The 17,365-nt window shown below is 40.3% G+C and overlaps 1 protein-coding gene across 2 annotated transcripts in view; it reads left to right on the top strand.

The window, feature by feature from the left end:
- The window catches only part of arhgap36 (Rho GTPase activating protein 36), a 59,256-nt gene that overhangs the window by 13,032 nt on the left and 28,859 nt on the right, over positions 1-17,365 (top strand). Inside the window, exons 1-2 of one of the 2 annotated variants that reach the window (XM_062065875.1) lie at positions 4,642-4,773; positions 13,403-13,559. In XM_062065875.1, coding sequence (XP_061921859.1) covers positions 13,424-13,559 — 136 coding nt within the window. In that variant the 5' untranslated portion in view covers positions 4,642-4,773; positions 13,403-13,423. Of the gene's footprint in view, positions 1-4,641; positions 4,774-13,402; positions 13,560-17,365 lie in introns of those variants that run through there. The other variant, XM_062065874.1, reaches the window with a different exon arrangement.

Genomic DNA, 17,365 nt, shown 5'->3' with positions numbered 1-17,365 from the left:
CGTCAGCACAAAACACGTTTGAGTTTGTAATGCACAACACAATGCGATAAAACACCAATCTGTACTGACTGAAAAACATGAACAATCATATTACAGTGTAATTAAACATAAACAGTGTCTATTTTTCGGCGCATTTACAATGAGGTCTCAACAATGTCAACCCCACTTCAGCAATTAAAACATATCTTATGTGGTACTGTCAAAATTAAAAGAATTGTATAAAACAAATGAAACATGATAAAATTAAGAAATTAAATATTTAATCTCACAATTTGTAGCACCCATTCGACGCCGTATAAGCCAGTGGTACCGCTCGTAGTTGGTCGTGGTCGGTTGATTCGTGTGAAAGTCACCTAATCAACATTTTCCTCTCCTTCTTTGTGAGTACCGGTGAGTTTTCTGTGGCTTTCTATCACTCGTATGGCTCCGGTGCCACTTCCTGTTGTCGCAACTTGTGATTGGATGCTCACTTGGGACTACCAGAATCACAGCGTGAGGCCATCTAGAAGGCCTTACTGACAACAACTCGTTATCTGATTGGCTATCGCAAGTGTTTATCATGTCTATGTCCCCGTTCACTTACAGTGCACAGACGCCCGCAAAGTTGATTCTGAAGGCCACGGGCAGATTTCGTACAGCATGGCAACATAAGCTAGCTGAATTCTGATTGGATACAAACTAAAACTAAAAACAACAGCACTGGAAAGAGCATAATATGACATGAAGAGAAAATGAATAATTTTAGATATTTAGGGAAGTTTAATTAAAAATTACTTTTACCTTTAATTATGATTATGATTTCTGGTTAGGGCAGCACGGTGTAAGAGGGGTTAGTGTATGTGCCTCACAATACGAAGGTCCTGAGTTCAATCCCGGGCTTGGGATCTTCTGGGTGGAGTTTGCATGTTCTCCCAGTGACTGCGTGGGTTCCCTCCGGGTACTCCAGCTTCTTCCCACCTCCAAAAACATTGCACCTGGGGATAGGTTGATTGGCAACACTAAATTGGCCCTAGTGTGTGAATGTTGTCTGTCTATCTCTGTTGGCCCTGCGATGAGGTGGCAACTTGTCCAGGGTGTACCCCGCCTTCCGCCCGAATGCAGCTGAGATAGGCTCCAGCACCCCCCACGACCCTGAAAGGGACAAGCCGTAGAAAATAGATGGATGGATGGATGGATGGGTTTCTGGTTATGTTAGGCCAGCAGAGAAGGCCTTGCTGGCCCTGACGGCAGACCACTGCTACCCCGGGTAATTTTTGGTGGAAACAAACAAACTTTATTTACCTGCGGTGGAAAAGGGCCTTATAACAATATCACCACAATGTGTAGATAAGACATAATTATCTTGCTATTCACTATATTAAGACAATATTGGATGTGTGTTGACTTATTTTCAGTGAATAGTACTGTAAATCTATACTGCTATACAAGCTGTACACTGACTACTCTTAAGTATATTCATGTTTTCTTTTTATAGTGTTATGCCTTGACAAGGTATACTGTAGTATAGTGAAATTGCTTGCACAAAAAGTGAGGGGTGTACTTACCTTAGTGAGGTACCTTAAACATGCAATCGAATGACATTTAACCGCTCACAAGTCAAACCAACACATGTCGTGTTCCTGAACGCCTCACCAGCCTCTCTGATGACATAAGCACATATTCCACGCATGGAGATGCTCAGAAAAGTCCATGTCTTGACATGATTGGCCCATGTTGCAGTACTCACGTTGGCCACCAGAGTACAGTGTTGTCTCACCAAGTACACAAAGGCAGCACACGTTCTTCTGTATTATGGGGTGTGTCTGTGTGTGTGTGTTTTGTGTGTGTGTGTGTGTGTGTGTGTGTGTGTGTGTGTGTGTGTGTGTGTGTGTGTGTGTGTGTGTGTGTGTGTGTGTGTGTGTGTGTGTGTGTGTGTGTGTGTGTGTGAGTGTGTCATCCATCCTGTTTTTTAAGCAGACAGGCCGAGTCAGCACACACGCGCAGAGTAAATATGCGATTATTTCACCTTTTGTGACGGAAATGTATGGCGGCGTCCTGCGGTCAAGGATGACAAGAAAAAACCTGGAAGAGGATGACACACACACACACAAACCCACCCACACACACACACACACACACACACACACACACACACACACACACACACACACACACACACACACGCACGCACGCAAGTACCATGGGGTTAATGGAAAAGAGGAGTGTGAGGTCAAAAAGTCAAGATTTTTCCTGTTATAAGCACATTTGGTTGTTATGCAACACCCTTTCATTTTAGTTGTAATATTCTGATTGTCAATCAGAATAGCACATTCTGTTAACGCTCATTAGCATACATGCTAACAAGCATGTGAAGCTTGTTGTCTTCTGTTTGCTACTCGCTCAAATGTCTCCAATTGCAGTATTTTTCGCCAGTTTTAAACTGCTTTTAGTAAGACTAGGAACACACCATTTTGTGAGTCGGTTGCTTTAATGCTAGCAGGCACCAAGAAGCACTATTGTGGAGGACACGAACGTTAGCAACACTAGCGTAGCGGTGTTAGCGACTGTGAGCGTCGCACTCACGTTTTAACAGCAACATCAGGCTTGGTTAGCCTATTCGAAAAACTAAATGATCAAACTGACAGCTCCCACGTCTAGAGCTGACTGCCGAGCTTTATTTTAAAACATGTAGCGAAGCCTGCCTTTTTTTTTAACAAAGTGGTAGGCTCATCTTGTTAGGGGCGGAGCTTGTCATGAGGAAAGAGGTTTTTCCTTCATTAGTTTAAAACAGGGGTGTCAAACATACGGATCAGGCCTGCGAATAGGTTGTATTCGGCCCGCAGAGTATAAAAATTTGCCGACATTTAAAATGAAAAAAAATGCTGTTCTACATGTGTCCACTAGATGTCCCAATAGCAATTTTTTGTATCTTTGTAGAATATGCTACATATGTAAAAAAACAAAAAACAAACACATGATGTTATTGCACCAGTCGAGGAAAATGAGCAATTTACATTAATAATAGGGCTGTGAATCTTTGGGTGTCACACGATTCGATTCAATATCGATTCTTGGGGTCACGATTCGACTCAAAATCGATTTTTTTCAATTCAACACAATTCTCGATTCAAAACGATATTTTCCCGATTCAAAAGGATTCTCTATTCATTCAATACATAGGATTTCAGCAGGATCTACCCCAGTCTGCTGACATGCAAGCAGAGTAGTAGATTTTTGTAAAAAGCTTTTATAATTGTAAAGGACAATGTTTTATCAACTGATTGCAATAATGTAAATTTGTTTTACTATTAAATGAACCAAAAATATGACTTATTTGATCTTTGTGAAAATATTGGACACAGTGTGTTGTCAAGCTTGTGAGATGCGATGCAAGTGTAAGCCACTGTGACACTATTGTTCTTTTTTTTTATTTATAAATGTCTAATGATAATGTCAATGAGGGATTTTTAATCACTGTTATGTTGAAATTGTAACTAATATTGATACTTTTGTTGATAATATTCATTTTTGTTTCACTACTTTTGGTTTGTTCTGTGTCGTGTTTGTGTCTCCTCTCAATTGCTCTGTTTATTGCAGTTCTGAGTTTTGCTGGGTCGGGTTTGGTTTTGGAATTGGATTGCATTGTTATGGTATTGCAGTGTATTGTTTTGTTGGATTGATTAGTAAAAAAAAATAAAGAATATAAATAAATAAAAAACCCAAAAAAACAACTATTTTTTAATAATGAGAATCGATTCTGAATCGCACAACGTGAGAATCGCGATTCGAATTCGAATCGATTTTTTCCCACACCCCTAATAAATAACATCCTGTAATTTGATTTTGATATTATTTTTTTATCTTGATAAATTGAAAATTAACACCAATGAGTTGACTGATGAACATTATCACATAATTTATTCAGAAAGTATAAATAACAAATAAAGATAGAATACTATTAACCCCGACATGTAAGTGTAAAAAAAACAACAACAACAACATTATGATTTGTAAATTTTCAGAATGTGCTTGTTCTATTTTTAAACAAAGAAAACAATCTGAAGTTGTCTTTATTTTTAAATTATCGTGCCGTGATTTTACCAGTCCGGCCCACTTGGGAGTAGATTTTTTTCCATGTGGTCCCCGATCTAAAATTAGTTTGACACCCCTGGTTTAAAAGCTGCAGATAATTTTTTTTTTTCCCATTTCGTGCTCATAAACAGGCTCAAGGGACACATTACTCTGTTGAACTTTATTAAAAAGTAACTTTTGCACTATAGGTGATCTTGAGACCTATATAAAAAAAAGCTTTCTATGCATGTTTTCCATACACACGTGCATTAATTGATACTGTCTATGTGTTGTGTTATTGCATCCATAAGGTCGAGACATGCTCATCTTCAACTCTCTTGCGCGCTCTCGGCGTCCTTTTTATAGCGCGTTTAGCCAGTCTTTTAATCCCCTTCATCCCTCCTTCTTCTCCTCAGATGCCCCTTTTCCATTCATATACAATTTTAGTGTGTATAATTCCTGTAGCTCCATCATGTCTGCCACTACAGCCTCTCCTCCTCCTCCCTTGTGTTGATGTTCTCCAGCTCCGAGAAGTCTCAACATGCACTCCTCCTTCTTGTAATCCAACTCATTCCACAGCACCTCCCTCCTGCCTTTTTCCCTGTCGCGCTCATTCCTCATGCTTTCCACACTCACTCCAACTTCTCATTCGGCTCCATGGGGTCAGGATAGTATTGTGTTGAGGGATTTTATTTTTGCAAGGAAAGTACATCCAGAATCCAGGTATAGTTTGTACGCGCGAGTGTGTGAGTGTGTGTGTGTGTGTGTGTGTGTGTGTGTGTGTGTGTGTGTGTGTGTGTGTGTGTGTGTGTGTGTGTGTGTGTGTGTGTGTGTGTGTGTGTGTTTGTGTGTGTTATGGCTCCACTGGTTTATTTTGGAACCGTCACAATAATAATAACTGACAGATGACATGTTATGCATTACAAGAATAGAAACCCTTTTGAATATCTTATTACTATTACTTGCATGTGTATAGAATAAACAGGGTACAGATAACTTCCATTTGTTGATTTGTTTATTAACATGTTTTTTTCCCCTTTTCTTCAGAGACGAAATAAAACACACTATAGGACTATAGAACATATTCTTGTTCTTCATCTTGAACTTGATGTAAAAGCTTTTTCCGGATGAAAGCAGTTTGAAAAGTGTGAACTACGCACTTGGGCAAAGACGCTTGAACACACCATGACTTATCTACCATAGACAATTGTTGTTTTCTCAAAATCACCTTTGTTGGTTGTCTTGTGACATGATGACTTACACTACAGGCTCTGTGTGTGTGGGAAGCAGCAGTGTGTGTGGGTGTGTGTGTGTGTGTATGTGTGTGTGTGCGTGTGTCATTCCATCATTGTGTGGCATCACCTTTGACATTCTCGTCATTTTGGCAGAAAAAATGCTTGGATGAGCTACTTTCCACACTGTTGGACATTGTGTGTGTATGTGTCAGGTGTGACACAATGGGGCCTCTGTGTTGACAAGGGGACAGCAGGGAGTCATCTTTAGCGCCACCAAGGGGCCTAATCAAGAGCGTTTACTAGTGCATGCTAATGACTCTGTTCCTGCCAGCCTACTAATGAGAGATGCTTATCTAGATCTAATTGGAAGCAAATGATAAGAAGAAGAATGTGAAGATGAAGTCATTTTAGTAAACGAGAGATTCCTCCAAATTTTTGGGGCGAGCGGTGCTCCGGCTTTGTTTCCATTTCAGTTCCCTGCTAAAAGAAGTGTCAATTCGTCTTCTTTATGCTCTGCAATGGCCTCCAAATGTACACAAGACCACATGAAGTCCAAACCTCGATTTCCTTGATGGATTTGCTACTTTTTAGTTTGAAGTGAGGCTGGATCACATTGTGCTCCCCACATGGGTCAGCAAAGCCTGCGGGGCAGTGTGGACTCAAGGTCATGTTTATCCAAGAAATAAGCACATCCATCCATTTTCTAGTGCTTGTCCCTCTCGGGGTGTACGCAAATAGTAATTAACAGCTTAATAAGCAATTCCCCTTCTAAAATTGACTCCCTCTTTGGGCTTTTCGTGGTTGCATAACAACACAAGTTATGCATTTTTACTGTTATGTTACTATTTGGCATGCAGCTACAAAATAGTCTACAAACATCTTTTTACTGCTGTTTTTTTTGTTTGTTCCAAAGCAGAAGCTGAGTAAATGAAGTGATGACGGCCGCAGTCGACAAATAGAAACGTGACGTCTGGATTAAACATAAATAAATCGAGGTGATTCACCCACTGACTGCTTGAAATGTAGATTTCAAGTGTTAAATGCTGGGGTGAAGCGCTTCAACCTTTCTGATACCTCCAAATCAGTGGTTCTTAACCTTGTTGGAGGTACCGAACCCCACTAGTTTCATATGCGCATTCACCGAACCCTTCTTTAGTGAAAAATAAAATGTTTTTTTTTTCAAATTCAAGACCAAGTTATATGTTTTTGGTAACACTTTAGTATGGGGAACATATTCTAAGTAACAAATACTTAATTTAGAGTTATTTGGACACTAGGGGAACATATTCTAAGTAATACAGACTTAATTTAGAGTTATTTGGTTAGGGTTAGGGTTAGAGGGTTAGGGTTTTAATAAGGCCATGCTGAATAAGGCATTAATAAGTACTTAATAATAACTAGTTAAGAGCCAATATGTTACTAATTTGCATGTTAATAAGCAACTAATTAATGGTGAATATGTTCCCCATACTTAAGTGTTACCATGTTTTTTTACTGGTGCATAAAATGAACCGTGCATGAACATCACCTTGTTCAAACAACAAAACCAACACAGTGCATAAACTCACAACAAATTACACACCTGCAAACCAGTCAGCTGTTGCCGTATCCGTAATACGCCGATAGGGAGAATTTTGTATTTACACAATGAGTCGGGTGTGTTTTGACATCCGCCGAACCCCTGAGGCCGACTCATCGAACCCAGGTTAAGAACCACTGCTCCAAATGTTTGTCCGCAATGTTTGTATTCCTCTTTAACCAGTGGCTTACAGGGGCAAACGTCAAAACTACAAAAACGCCCAAAATACATAAAGACCATAGAAATTCTGCAATCAAATACAGTAAATGCTGCAAATTTCAAAAACACACACAAACTCCAAAAATATCTGTATGAGCCATGGTACTTTACAATATAGAGCCACTTTTTTCACGCAGACATCCCTCTGTATGGCTCACTCCCTGGTAACCTCTTTGTTAATGTCTGTTTTGTTCCAGAACGTTGCAGCATTTCTCACACGCACTTGTTTTGGAGGTTTGTGTGTAATTTTGGCATTTGCAGAATGTTTCTTTGATGCTGCAGCGTTCATCTAATTGCAACAATTTCCTGTTGCATTTGTTTAATGGTGTTTGTGTCTTTTCAGTTTTGGTTAATTCATGTGTTTCGGGTGTTTATGTCATGATCCCTCATGACTGTCTTGGACTTTCCTTAGTTTCAGTACTATTTCCTATCCAGCGCTCTTATTTTTGTTTCCGCTTCCTGTTTGCCTCCATTTGGTGTGTCTTCAGATTGCCAAATTAGATAGCGTCCTAAGTCTGTAGTTCTTCTGCAGCACGGCGCTGGATCATTGTTTTCTGCTTGTAGACGTGTATATCCTGATTGCCAATCGAGGACAAGGGAGAGAGCGTGGAGAAGTGGTGGCAAATGGAGGCAAACAGGAAGTGGAAACAAAAATAAGAGCGCTGAATAAGAAATAGAGTTGAAACTAAGGAAACAATAAATAAAAGTCCAAGACGGTCATGAAAAATCATGACAGTTTGGGAGTTCCTAACGAGTTGGTAACACTACTACCACTAGGATGGACAACATGCGTTGTTTGGTAATTATTGATTAGTTGAGTACCCTCAACCTGTGAAATCAAAATTTCATCTCTGCCTCTGTTGCACTTTGGCCATCTTCTTTTTGTTGAGTTTTTCTGTACTTCAAATCGCTGACATGATCGCACCCACCGATGCGATTGATGTGCAACTTTCAAATTCCGACTCATCCATATAGGAGAAACTCTAGTGACCACAATGCCTGAAAGTGTTCAATTCCATCAGATCAATAGTTTGATCGCCAGAGGGAGAAGTACAATCTCCTTAATGTAACAACTAAAAAAAAAAAGCTTAAAAATTAGAAAGCATTGTAACTTTTTAGTTTTAATTTAATTGTGTTACTAGGCATTGTACCTTGTTGCAATTGAACAATATGCCATAGATTAAAGTCTCAAGAACTTGATGGTTGGTTGCTCAGCAGTCTCTTCTATTTTCCTAAATATTCCCAGATGATGGAATATCGCAGAATGATTAACGTTCCAACGTTTTCCACTGAGGGCCAGGTGATTAAGAAAATGGCAAATAACAAACTGTTATTGTACAGTGATACTTAAGTTTAATTGGTTCTTTGACACAGCGTGTACCTCGAAAAAACAGCGTCGTCCACTGAAATGAATGAATCCCTTTATTCCGTTCTTTACCCCCCAAACACAATTTTGACATGCAACATGCCTATATGAACTATTTGAAAAACAATACAATAAAATGTACTACAAACAACTACAGTACAGTAGTTTCATGAAGTAATGTAATAATAATGTACAGCATTGGAGAATATCTCCTTCCAGCTGCTTCTCCATCAAACACACCATCAGCAGCTTGTCCATATTTTCATGGGTAAATATCAGGCATTTAGATATTACTAAAACATCTTTGGCTGGAGTTATCGACTCATTCTGCTTTAGTGTGGTGCAGACTCCAACTGCTTCACCAAGTTGGTTGCACGCTGAGTCATGTTTTTGGTGATTTATTTCCTTAATTCAATGAACGTCATCCTTTACCTGAGATCGGTAGGTTGTGAGGTCAAACCCCAACCGAGTCCTACCAAAGACTATAAAAATGGGACCCATTACCTCCCTGCTTGGCACTCAGCATCAAAGGTTGGAATTAAATCCCCAAAAATGATTCCCGGGCGTGGCCACCGCTGCTGCCCACTGCTCCCCTCACCTCCCAGGGGATGATCAAGGGTGATGGGTCAAATGCAGAGAATAATTTCGCCACACCTAGTGTGTGTGTGACAATCATTGGTACTTTAACTTTAACTTCTTTTCAGCACTGTCCTTCACACTCACTTTATTCCTTACCATGGTTGGAAAACCAAGTTATGTCCATCTCTAGCTACTAGCTAATGCTCGGGAGTATGACCAGATGTTTCGGGAGGATCTTACGGGGTTCACTGTGACATTTGCTATGCCAACTAAAGGTGGGGAGACTCGTTACCTGAAATTTTGCTCGCAACCTTAAGCCTAAAATCAGCCAAAGGAAAGCTTTTATCTCCACTAGAGGAGGCAATTCCTGAAGGAAATGCGTGTGAATGCTCCAATGCTGAAGTTGAACTGAAATCCTGGAATTTTTTTAGAATTGTCGAAGTAGAGCACACCCAAAGAGGCTGAATATTTTGAAGTTGGAACAGTTTGAATCAGATGAAAAATGTGGGAGTTGTGGAACTTTGAAGATTGTCCCATTGATTTCAATGGGAATTTCCCCAAAAATTTGGAAATTTCGGTAAAAGCAGGACTTTTTTAGAAAATGGTAAAAAAAAAAACTTCAACGGTCTGAATGAGTTGAAATGGTTGGTGTTAGAATTTTTCAAATCGGTCGAGAAATGTTGAAGTAGTAACATGTTGAATTGAGAAATGGTATTACGGAATTCCTGGACATTCGGGAAAACTGGGAATTTTTCCAGTTCAAAAAACAACTTTGTTTTTTGTCCTGATTAAGAAAAATGTTTTGACGGTGGAACGGTTGAAATGCGTTGAAAAATGTGGAAGGAGTAGTCGCCAGAAAAAAGGGTGGAAATAGAGCTTTGGAAAAGCAGGAATTATGGAAATTCCTGGGATTTTTTGGAACTTGGAAAAATTATAGTTTAAATTTCCAGAATGGTGGAATGTGTTGAAGGTAGAATGGTTTGAATCCGTTGAAAAATGTGGAAATGGTGGAAGTTTGAAAAATGGCCAATTCATTTTGAATGGGAAAAATGTCTCGGAAAACCTGGAATTCTGGGAAATCTGGGAATTTTTGGAATTTGTCAAGGGAAAGCCCGTGATTTCCGAATAGGTGGAAGAGTTTGAAGTAGGAACAGTTTCAATTGGATGAAAAATGTGGAAGGCAGAGCGCGCCAAAATCTGGAGGAGAAGAAGAAGAAGTTGAAGTTGAAAAAACCATATGTGTGAATGCTTTGGAGCATTCACACAATAAACTACAGTTAGTTACATGCCACTGCTCATTTATTGATTATTTGTGTCAACATTTCACCTTTTTGCTTTAATTTTACCAGGTTATTTGTTAGATTTTAGTTCTATAATGTGCTGCAGGCCACAAAAGTTCACTGGGCCTCACTTTAGACCAGGGGTCTCAAACACGCGGCCCGCGGGCCAATTGCGGCCCGCGAGACGTTATTTTGCGGCCCTCACCCTAATATGAAAGTTTAATGTTAGTGCGGCCCGCAAGTTTTAAATGAATGGCGCTTGACAGCGTGGTATAAGGCTCTCACAATATAGAGGGTGTGCCGTGATGGCACTGCCTTTAGTGTCCTCTAGAAACTGTCACCGCATCTTCTTTTTCTCCTTACTAACAGCGTGCCGGCCCATGTACATGTTGTATGAGGCTTCTGCAGACACACGCAAGTTGTTGCAAGACATACTTGAGGAACAGCCATACATGTCACACTGAGGGTGGTCATATTTTATTTTATATATTTTTAACACGGTTACAAATATGCGCCACACTGTGAACCCACACCAAACAAGAATGACAAACACATTTCGGGAGAACATCCGCACCTAAACACAACATAAACACAACAGAACAAATATCCAGAATCCTTTACAGCCCTAACTCTTCCGGGCTACAAACCCCCCCCATCTCCCGAATTCGGAGGTCTCAAGGTTGGCAAGTATCCATTGACGTCACTTGCGTGATGCAAGCAGAGAAACATTTTGCCGCTTTTCCACGACACCTGAACACGCTCTTCCTACCTCCCTCCCTGCCTCCCTCGCTTGCCCGCCTGCTCGCTCCCGCCCCCGTTGTAAACAGTCCGGGCGGGGAAGACGAGCGGTCCAGTAGCTTCCAAAGCACTCCGCCGAAGGAGCGAGCGACAATACAAAAGTGTGGTGCACTGGACCCCAGCGCTGATACTCCGACAGAGAGTCGCTGGGCGAATCAGACGTGTAACACAATAGTGGTGATGTTAGCCCGTTCGGGGCTAATTGTGCTACCGTGACTGTAAACTCCACGGCGAGGCCCCACCCCCCACCCTCCCGTTGGCACCAGACAGAGACGATTTTTGATGCAATATTTCTTTGTTGAGCACAGGGGCACCCCGACGTGTCTTATTTCATTTCATTTTTATTTATCTCCTTCATTGATGTGCATCTTTGATCGATAGACAATTATACCTCAAATATTCAATTATACATTTACACACCGATGCCTGAGAAGGAGCAGGATGAAGAAAAATCTTATATTTTCCTGCCCCCTTCAACATAATACGTAGTCTTACTTAATGATATCATATAAACAAACAATTACATCCAAATATAACGAAAACAGACAAAAAAACACACACAAAAACACAAGAAGTGCAAAACTTCATGAAGTACAAACCGAACAAAAAAAACCAAAAGAAGTAATATACACCTCACGGGATGATACAAAATACAAAACCAGGCAAAAAATAAGTAAAATAATAAATATAAAGCAAAATATAAACACTTATGGCTGTCCATATGATCTTTTTGTTCTGTCTTTATATATTTTTTCAATTGGAATATATTTTTACAATCTTTTATCTCATTGTAAAGAGAATTCCATAGTTTAACCCCCACCACTGATATACACATTTGTTTTAAAGTTGTCCTTGAATACTGATGTTGGAAATGACCTTTTCTTCTATGCTCTTCATTCTCAGAAGTGATGACAAACATTTTTTGTAAATTTGCTGGTAATGTTTTACTTTTAGCCTTAAACATGACACATAATGTCTGTCAAGTTCTTCCGGCTTTTTCACAGCTGTGCCCAAACTTGAAAGGGCCAGTTGGACTCAAGAAGGACTCAAAGGGACAACTCGATCCTTTTTCCTTGTGATTTATTAGTAGAATAGTAGAATAGTTGAATAGTGGATAGTAGATAGCTGAATAGTAGATAGGAGAATAGTTGGGGTTGAATAGTAGATAGGGGAATAGTTGGGGTTGAATAGTAGATAGGTTGATAACCTTAATCAAACAGAAAAAAAAAAAAAACACATTAGTGTTTCATAAACATACAACATAATACATGCTTTGCTTTTCTTTTAAATGAATCCAACCAAATTCATTTCCACTGACAGGGCCTAGGTTTAAGAATAAACTTAAACATTTCCAACAATATGAATTAAATTAGATTTAAACAATCCATCCTAATTATACGAATAAACTTAAACATAACTGATACTTTTTAAATTTACTTTCAGTCAACTTAAACAATTTTGTAAACCTCAGTGAAATTATCTTTTTTAAACTTTCTCCTCAGTACAAAACAAGCAAACAAGCACTTATTTCCCTTGGTTTCCTCACCAGTTGCGTCTTCTCAGTCCAAACAGGAGCTGTCTTCCTTCCTCTCAGCAGCATGTCAAAGGGGTGACTGACTGAAGAGCAAACATTTTGACCATGTGCTCTGAGCAGGTGGAGATGTTCAGCCCTCAGCTCTCACTGTTGCCCCTTCAGGCCTGGAGTGTGCTCTACAACTAAGTGGTGTTTGTGCTGCTCTGTACTTTGACTTGACAATGTCTGTAACTTTACTAGCTCCTGTAATTTCAATAAACCCGAATGAATAAATAATATGCTAGTGTGTTCTAAGTAATCTACTTTATGAATAATCCTTATAGCTCTTTTCTGTAGTTGATACAGAGAAAGTTGTGGTGCAGAATGAATACAATTTGAAACGTCATTATACAACTAGACATGCTGAGTAATATGCAAAATACCAGGGAGATGAGAGAGTGAACCGGGTTGCAAATTTTAAAACCAGTCTACTGAGGCAACAAGATTTCGTCAAGAATGCAAGCGAAAAGAGCGATGCAGCAGTCAAAGCTAGCTACATGGTGAGTGAGATGGTTGCTAGGGCGGGAAAGCCATTCAAAGAAGGTGAATTCATTAAAAAGTGCATGTTAGATTTTTTTTAGGAAATCTTTTCTTGCGGCCCAGCCTCACCCGGTTTCTGCATCCAGTGGCCCCGAGGTAAATTGAGTTTGAGACCCCTGCTTTAGACACCCCGAAGTCAATAAAAGTGTGACCTTTTTATTTTATTTTTTCTGCTGTGGTCAGGAGGGTACAACGTGGGCGACCATGTTGGGTCAAAGCGTGCGTCTGCAGCCAGTGGCCATCCAGAACCTGTCTGAAGTGGAACGAGCCAGACTCCAGCAAGTGGCCTTGTACCACCTGGACCAGAAGGGCCTGGACTTTAAGATCAGCATTCCCAGAGGTAGGACTCATTGTTGACTCTTTTGTTGGGGTCCTGTTACAGTTCTACAAGCCTGGAAATGGTTTACATGTGTGGCGGAGAACGGCTTGTGGTTGTTGAACGCGCACGCCATGTGATTTACGAGTGCTCGCATGGCCGGAGGGACGGAGGTAGCAGAGCGGCCTAAGCACACTTGATTCCTTGCTTTGCGGCTGAAACTGAGGGATGAGGTAGCAGCTCACTTTTGCAGGCATCGAGACAGACAGGATGGTCACTGATGAGGAACTGTTCCAGCTGTTCTACAGCATGAAGTTGAAGAAGCCAAAGCAAACATTCCCATCATGTGCAGACAATCAGAAGGTCAAAGGGCGTCCTGTGATTTGTTTCTTGCTCATGGGACTCTGTGGTTCATCTCGGTGACTTTTTTTTTTTCATCCCAAGAGAGTCAAAGTTCTGAAAAGAGATGAAGATGTTATTGTTCCCAAAAACAAGTGACCGACAACAGGTTTAGGGTGTCACTATCTTTTTACAAGACATGTGTAGTGCCCTTGTAGGTTGTAGTCAAAATGCCTCACTAGCATGCATGCAATACACACTGGAAAATGTAGTGTCAAACGCAGCAAATTGCTGGCTAATAATTACATTTAACATTTACAGTAATTTACTGCAAAATACCAGTTAATTGCTGTGAGATATAAGAATATTTTTTATTTTCTACCTTCAAGGTACTCAAAGCGCGTTGACACTATTTCCACATTCATCCATTCACACACACATTCACACACTGATGGCGGGAGCTGCCATGCAAGACCCTATCCACGACCCATCAGGAGCAAGGGTGAAGTGTCTTGCTCAAGGACACAACGGACGTGACGAGGTTGGTAGAAGGTGGGGTTTGAACAAGGAACCCCCCCGTCGTCGTCACGTCGTGACATTGCTGGTTTACGAGCAGAGCGGCATGTTCGGTAGCGCACAATCACGGAATACTTACAAGCAGACACAGTGTGGAGACAGAAAAGGGAGAACGGACGCATGTTGGCTTGAAAACTAACGATACAGGTGAAGTTATAACACTGAAACACCCTCAGGAAGAGGTGCTTTAAGACAGTGGTCCCCAACCTTTTTTGCACCAGGGACCGGTTTAGTGTAGGCATTATTTTCAGGGACCGGCTTTCCACGTGTGCCAGATAAATACAGCAAAAATATGTACATGAAAAATACAACTCACTATAACGCTGAATTAGTGGGAGCCCTGGGCTTGTTTCTTTGCAATGGAATGCAGATGGAAATCAGCCTTTGGCTACAATTCGTCACGTATATTTTATATATTCATTGATGTGCATTGTATCATGTCACAAAGTTATAACAAATATAACAAATGGCAACTTCTTATCAGAACTTATATTGTACATCTATAAACAAGCTTATTGGTGTGTCTAGTGGGACAGGCGGACGTTAAGTTGGGGAAAATGCAGTCGTTTATAAATGATTTAATGTTTCCCTGCGGCCCGGTAGCAAATGCGTCACAGACCGGTACCGGTCCCTGGACCGGTACCGGTCCCTGGACCGGTACCGGTCCCTGGACCGGTAGTTGCGGACCACTGCTTTAAGACATGGCTAGGTAGCTTGCGGCTAACATCCAGCCCCAGTCTGCAGTGTTTTAGCTACTTCTAAATCACTAATCCTCGCCTCCATGGCGACAAATAAAGTATGTTTCTTACAAATATATTCCCTGCAGGACGAGGAATAGCTGAACATGTTTCACTACACACCGTAGTTCACCGGCGTCACAGCTCATGACGCCGTACCTGAATGTAAACAAACGCCATTGGTGGATCTACACCTGACATCCACTGTAATGATACTGTCAGGACTTGATCAAAAATCGAACTCAGATGCAGAGTGGAGAACAATCCGACAGGCTTTTATTTTGAATGTTTACCTTTCACCTCCTGAGTCAGGGCAATATAACAATGGCTATAAACTGACAACTAGGCGAAAAGGTGAACAAAAGGTGAACAAACCGAAAATCACTCCGAAATAAGGAAACAAAAAATGTCAATCTCTAACAATACTTAGCGAGGAATATAACTATGACATTTAACCACAAAAAAACGCTCCAAAAGGAGGGAGAAACAATGGGCTATAGAACTTCTACACTGTTTCTGGTCTAGAAAAATAGTTAACAAAAATTCACTCAAAAAGAGAAAGAGAAGGAACTGTAAGAATAAACTGAACTCACCACTTCGACTTGAAAACTTAAAAAAACAAAAATCACTCTGTTTAAGAGAAGAAAAGGAAACTAAAAATACAAACAAGGAAATTCAGAAGCAGGATACTCAAAGCAAGACGAGACAAGGCTTGGGCATGATGCTGGAGATGCACGAAACAACGAGACATTCTGGCACAGAACAAAGGGAGACACGGACTATAAGACACATGGGGTTAATGGGGAGCAGGTGGAAACAATCAGGGATCAGGGATGACGTCAGACAAGAGGAAGGGCAAGTGACCTGAAACGAGAGGAGAGTTATTTTTCAAACTAAAACATGAAATTCACAAGACAAAACCCAAGACAAGAATGTGACAGATACCAAGTACAAGAGCGTATGTAGTCTATACTACTATCGATATTTTTTAGCATCACAAAATCTTTTTTCGTGTTTTTCAAATTCATAGTAGATATATAAACTCAGGAAATGTCTCTGGACACATGAGGACTTTGAATATGACCAATGTATGATCCTGTAACTACTTGGTATCGGATTGATACCCAAATTTGTGGTATCATCCAAAACTAATGTAAAGTATCAAACAACAGAAGAATAAGTGATTATTACATTTTAACAGAAGTGTAGGTAGAACATGTTAAAAGAGAAAGTAAGCAGATATTAACAGTAAATGAACAACTAGATTAATAATTAATTTCCTACCACTTGTCCTTAATAATTTTGACAAAATAATAGAATGGAAAATGACACAATATAGCTGCATACATCAGCAGCTAAATTAGAAGCCTTTGTTTGCTTACTTACTAGTAAAAAACAAGTTGTCTTGTATGTTCACTATTTTATTTAAGGACACAATTGCAATAAGAAACATATGTTTAATGTAGCCTAAGATTTTTTGTTAAAATAAAGCCAATAATGCTATTTTTTTGTGGTGCCCTTTATTTAGAAAAGTATCAAAGTATCGAAATACATTTTGGTACCGGTACCAAAATGTTGGTATCGGGACAACACTAGTGCAGACGTACTCAAACTGTTGTCATCATGAGGCTTAGGCACAATTATGCGCAAGTTTGCTAAGACCATAGACATCGCTACGTCAGTGTGGCCGCCATCTTACGGCAGTCAAGACCGCCCTGTCAACCAGTACAAATCAATGTGACAATGGTGTGTTTTATGGAGAAATCACTCCTTTACATGGCTGTCAAAAATTGTATTATTCATAGATTTAAATTATTTTATGTAGTACACTTGTAGTTAAAACAGTAGAGGAATGTTTTACAATTTTTTTAATTTATTACCTTTTCGTGTGCTGCAGTTCCTGAGTAGAAGCAAACACTTTAGGACATCCAATGGGAAGGGGGCGTTAGGAAGTTGAGAGTAAATTCCCGGATGACTCGCCTCTGCTGACGTCCTCGGTGTCATTTCAAAATGTCAAGGGAGAGACCAACACTGTCCATTGGAGTTTGTGTGTGCGTGTGCATGTCTGTGTGTGTGTGTGTGTGTGTGTGTGTGTGTGTGTGTGTGTGTGTGTGTGTGTGTGTGTGTGTGTGTGTGTGTGTGTGTGTGTCCTACAAGACTACCAGAGGCTACATCTAA

The sequence above is a fragment of the Entelurus aequoreus genome, linkage group LG12 (genome assembly GCF_033978785.1).
Source record: "Entelurus aequoreus isolate RoL-2023_Sb linkage group LG12, RoL_Eaeq_v1.1, whole genome shotgun sequence".
In the NCBI taxonomy this organism is placed as follows: Eukaryota; Metazoa; Chordata; class Actinopteri; order Syngnathiformes; family Syngnathidae; genus Entelurus; species Entelurus aequoreus.
Note: the sequence above shows the minus strand (reverse complement) of the source record. Positions and strands in the feature narration are given on the sequence as shown.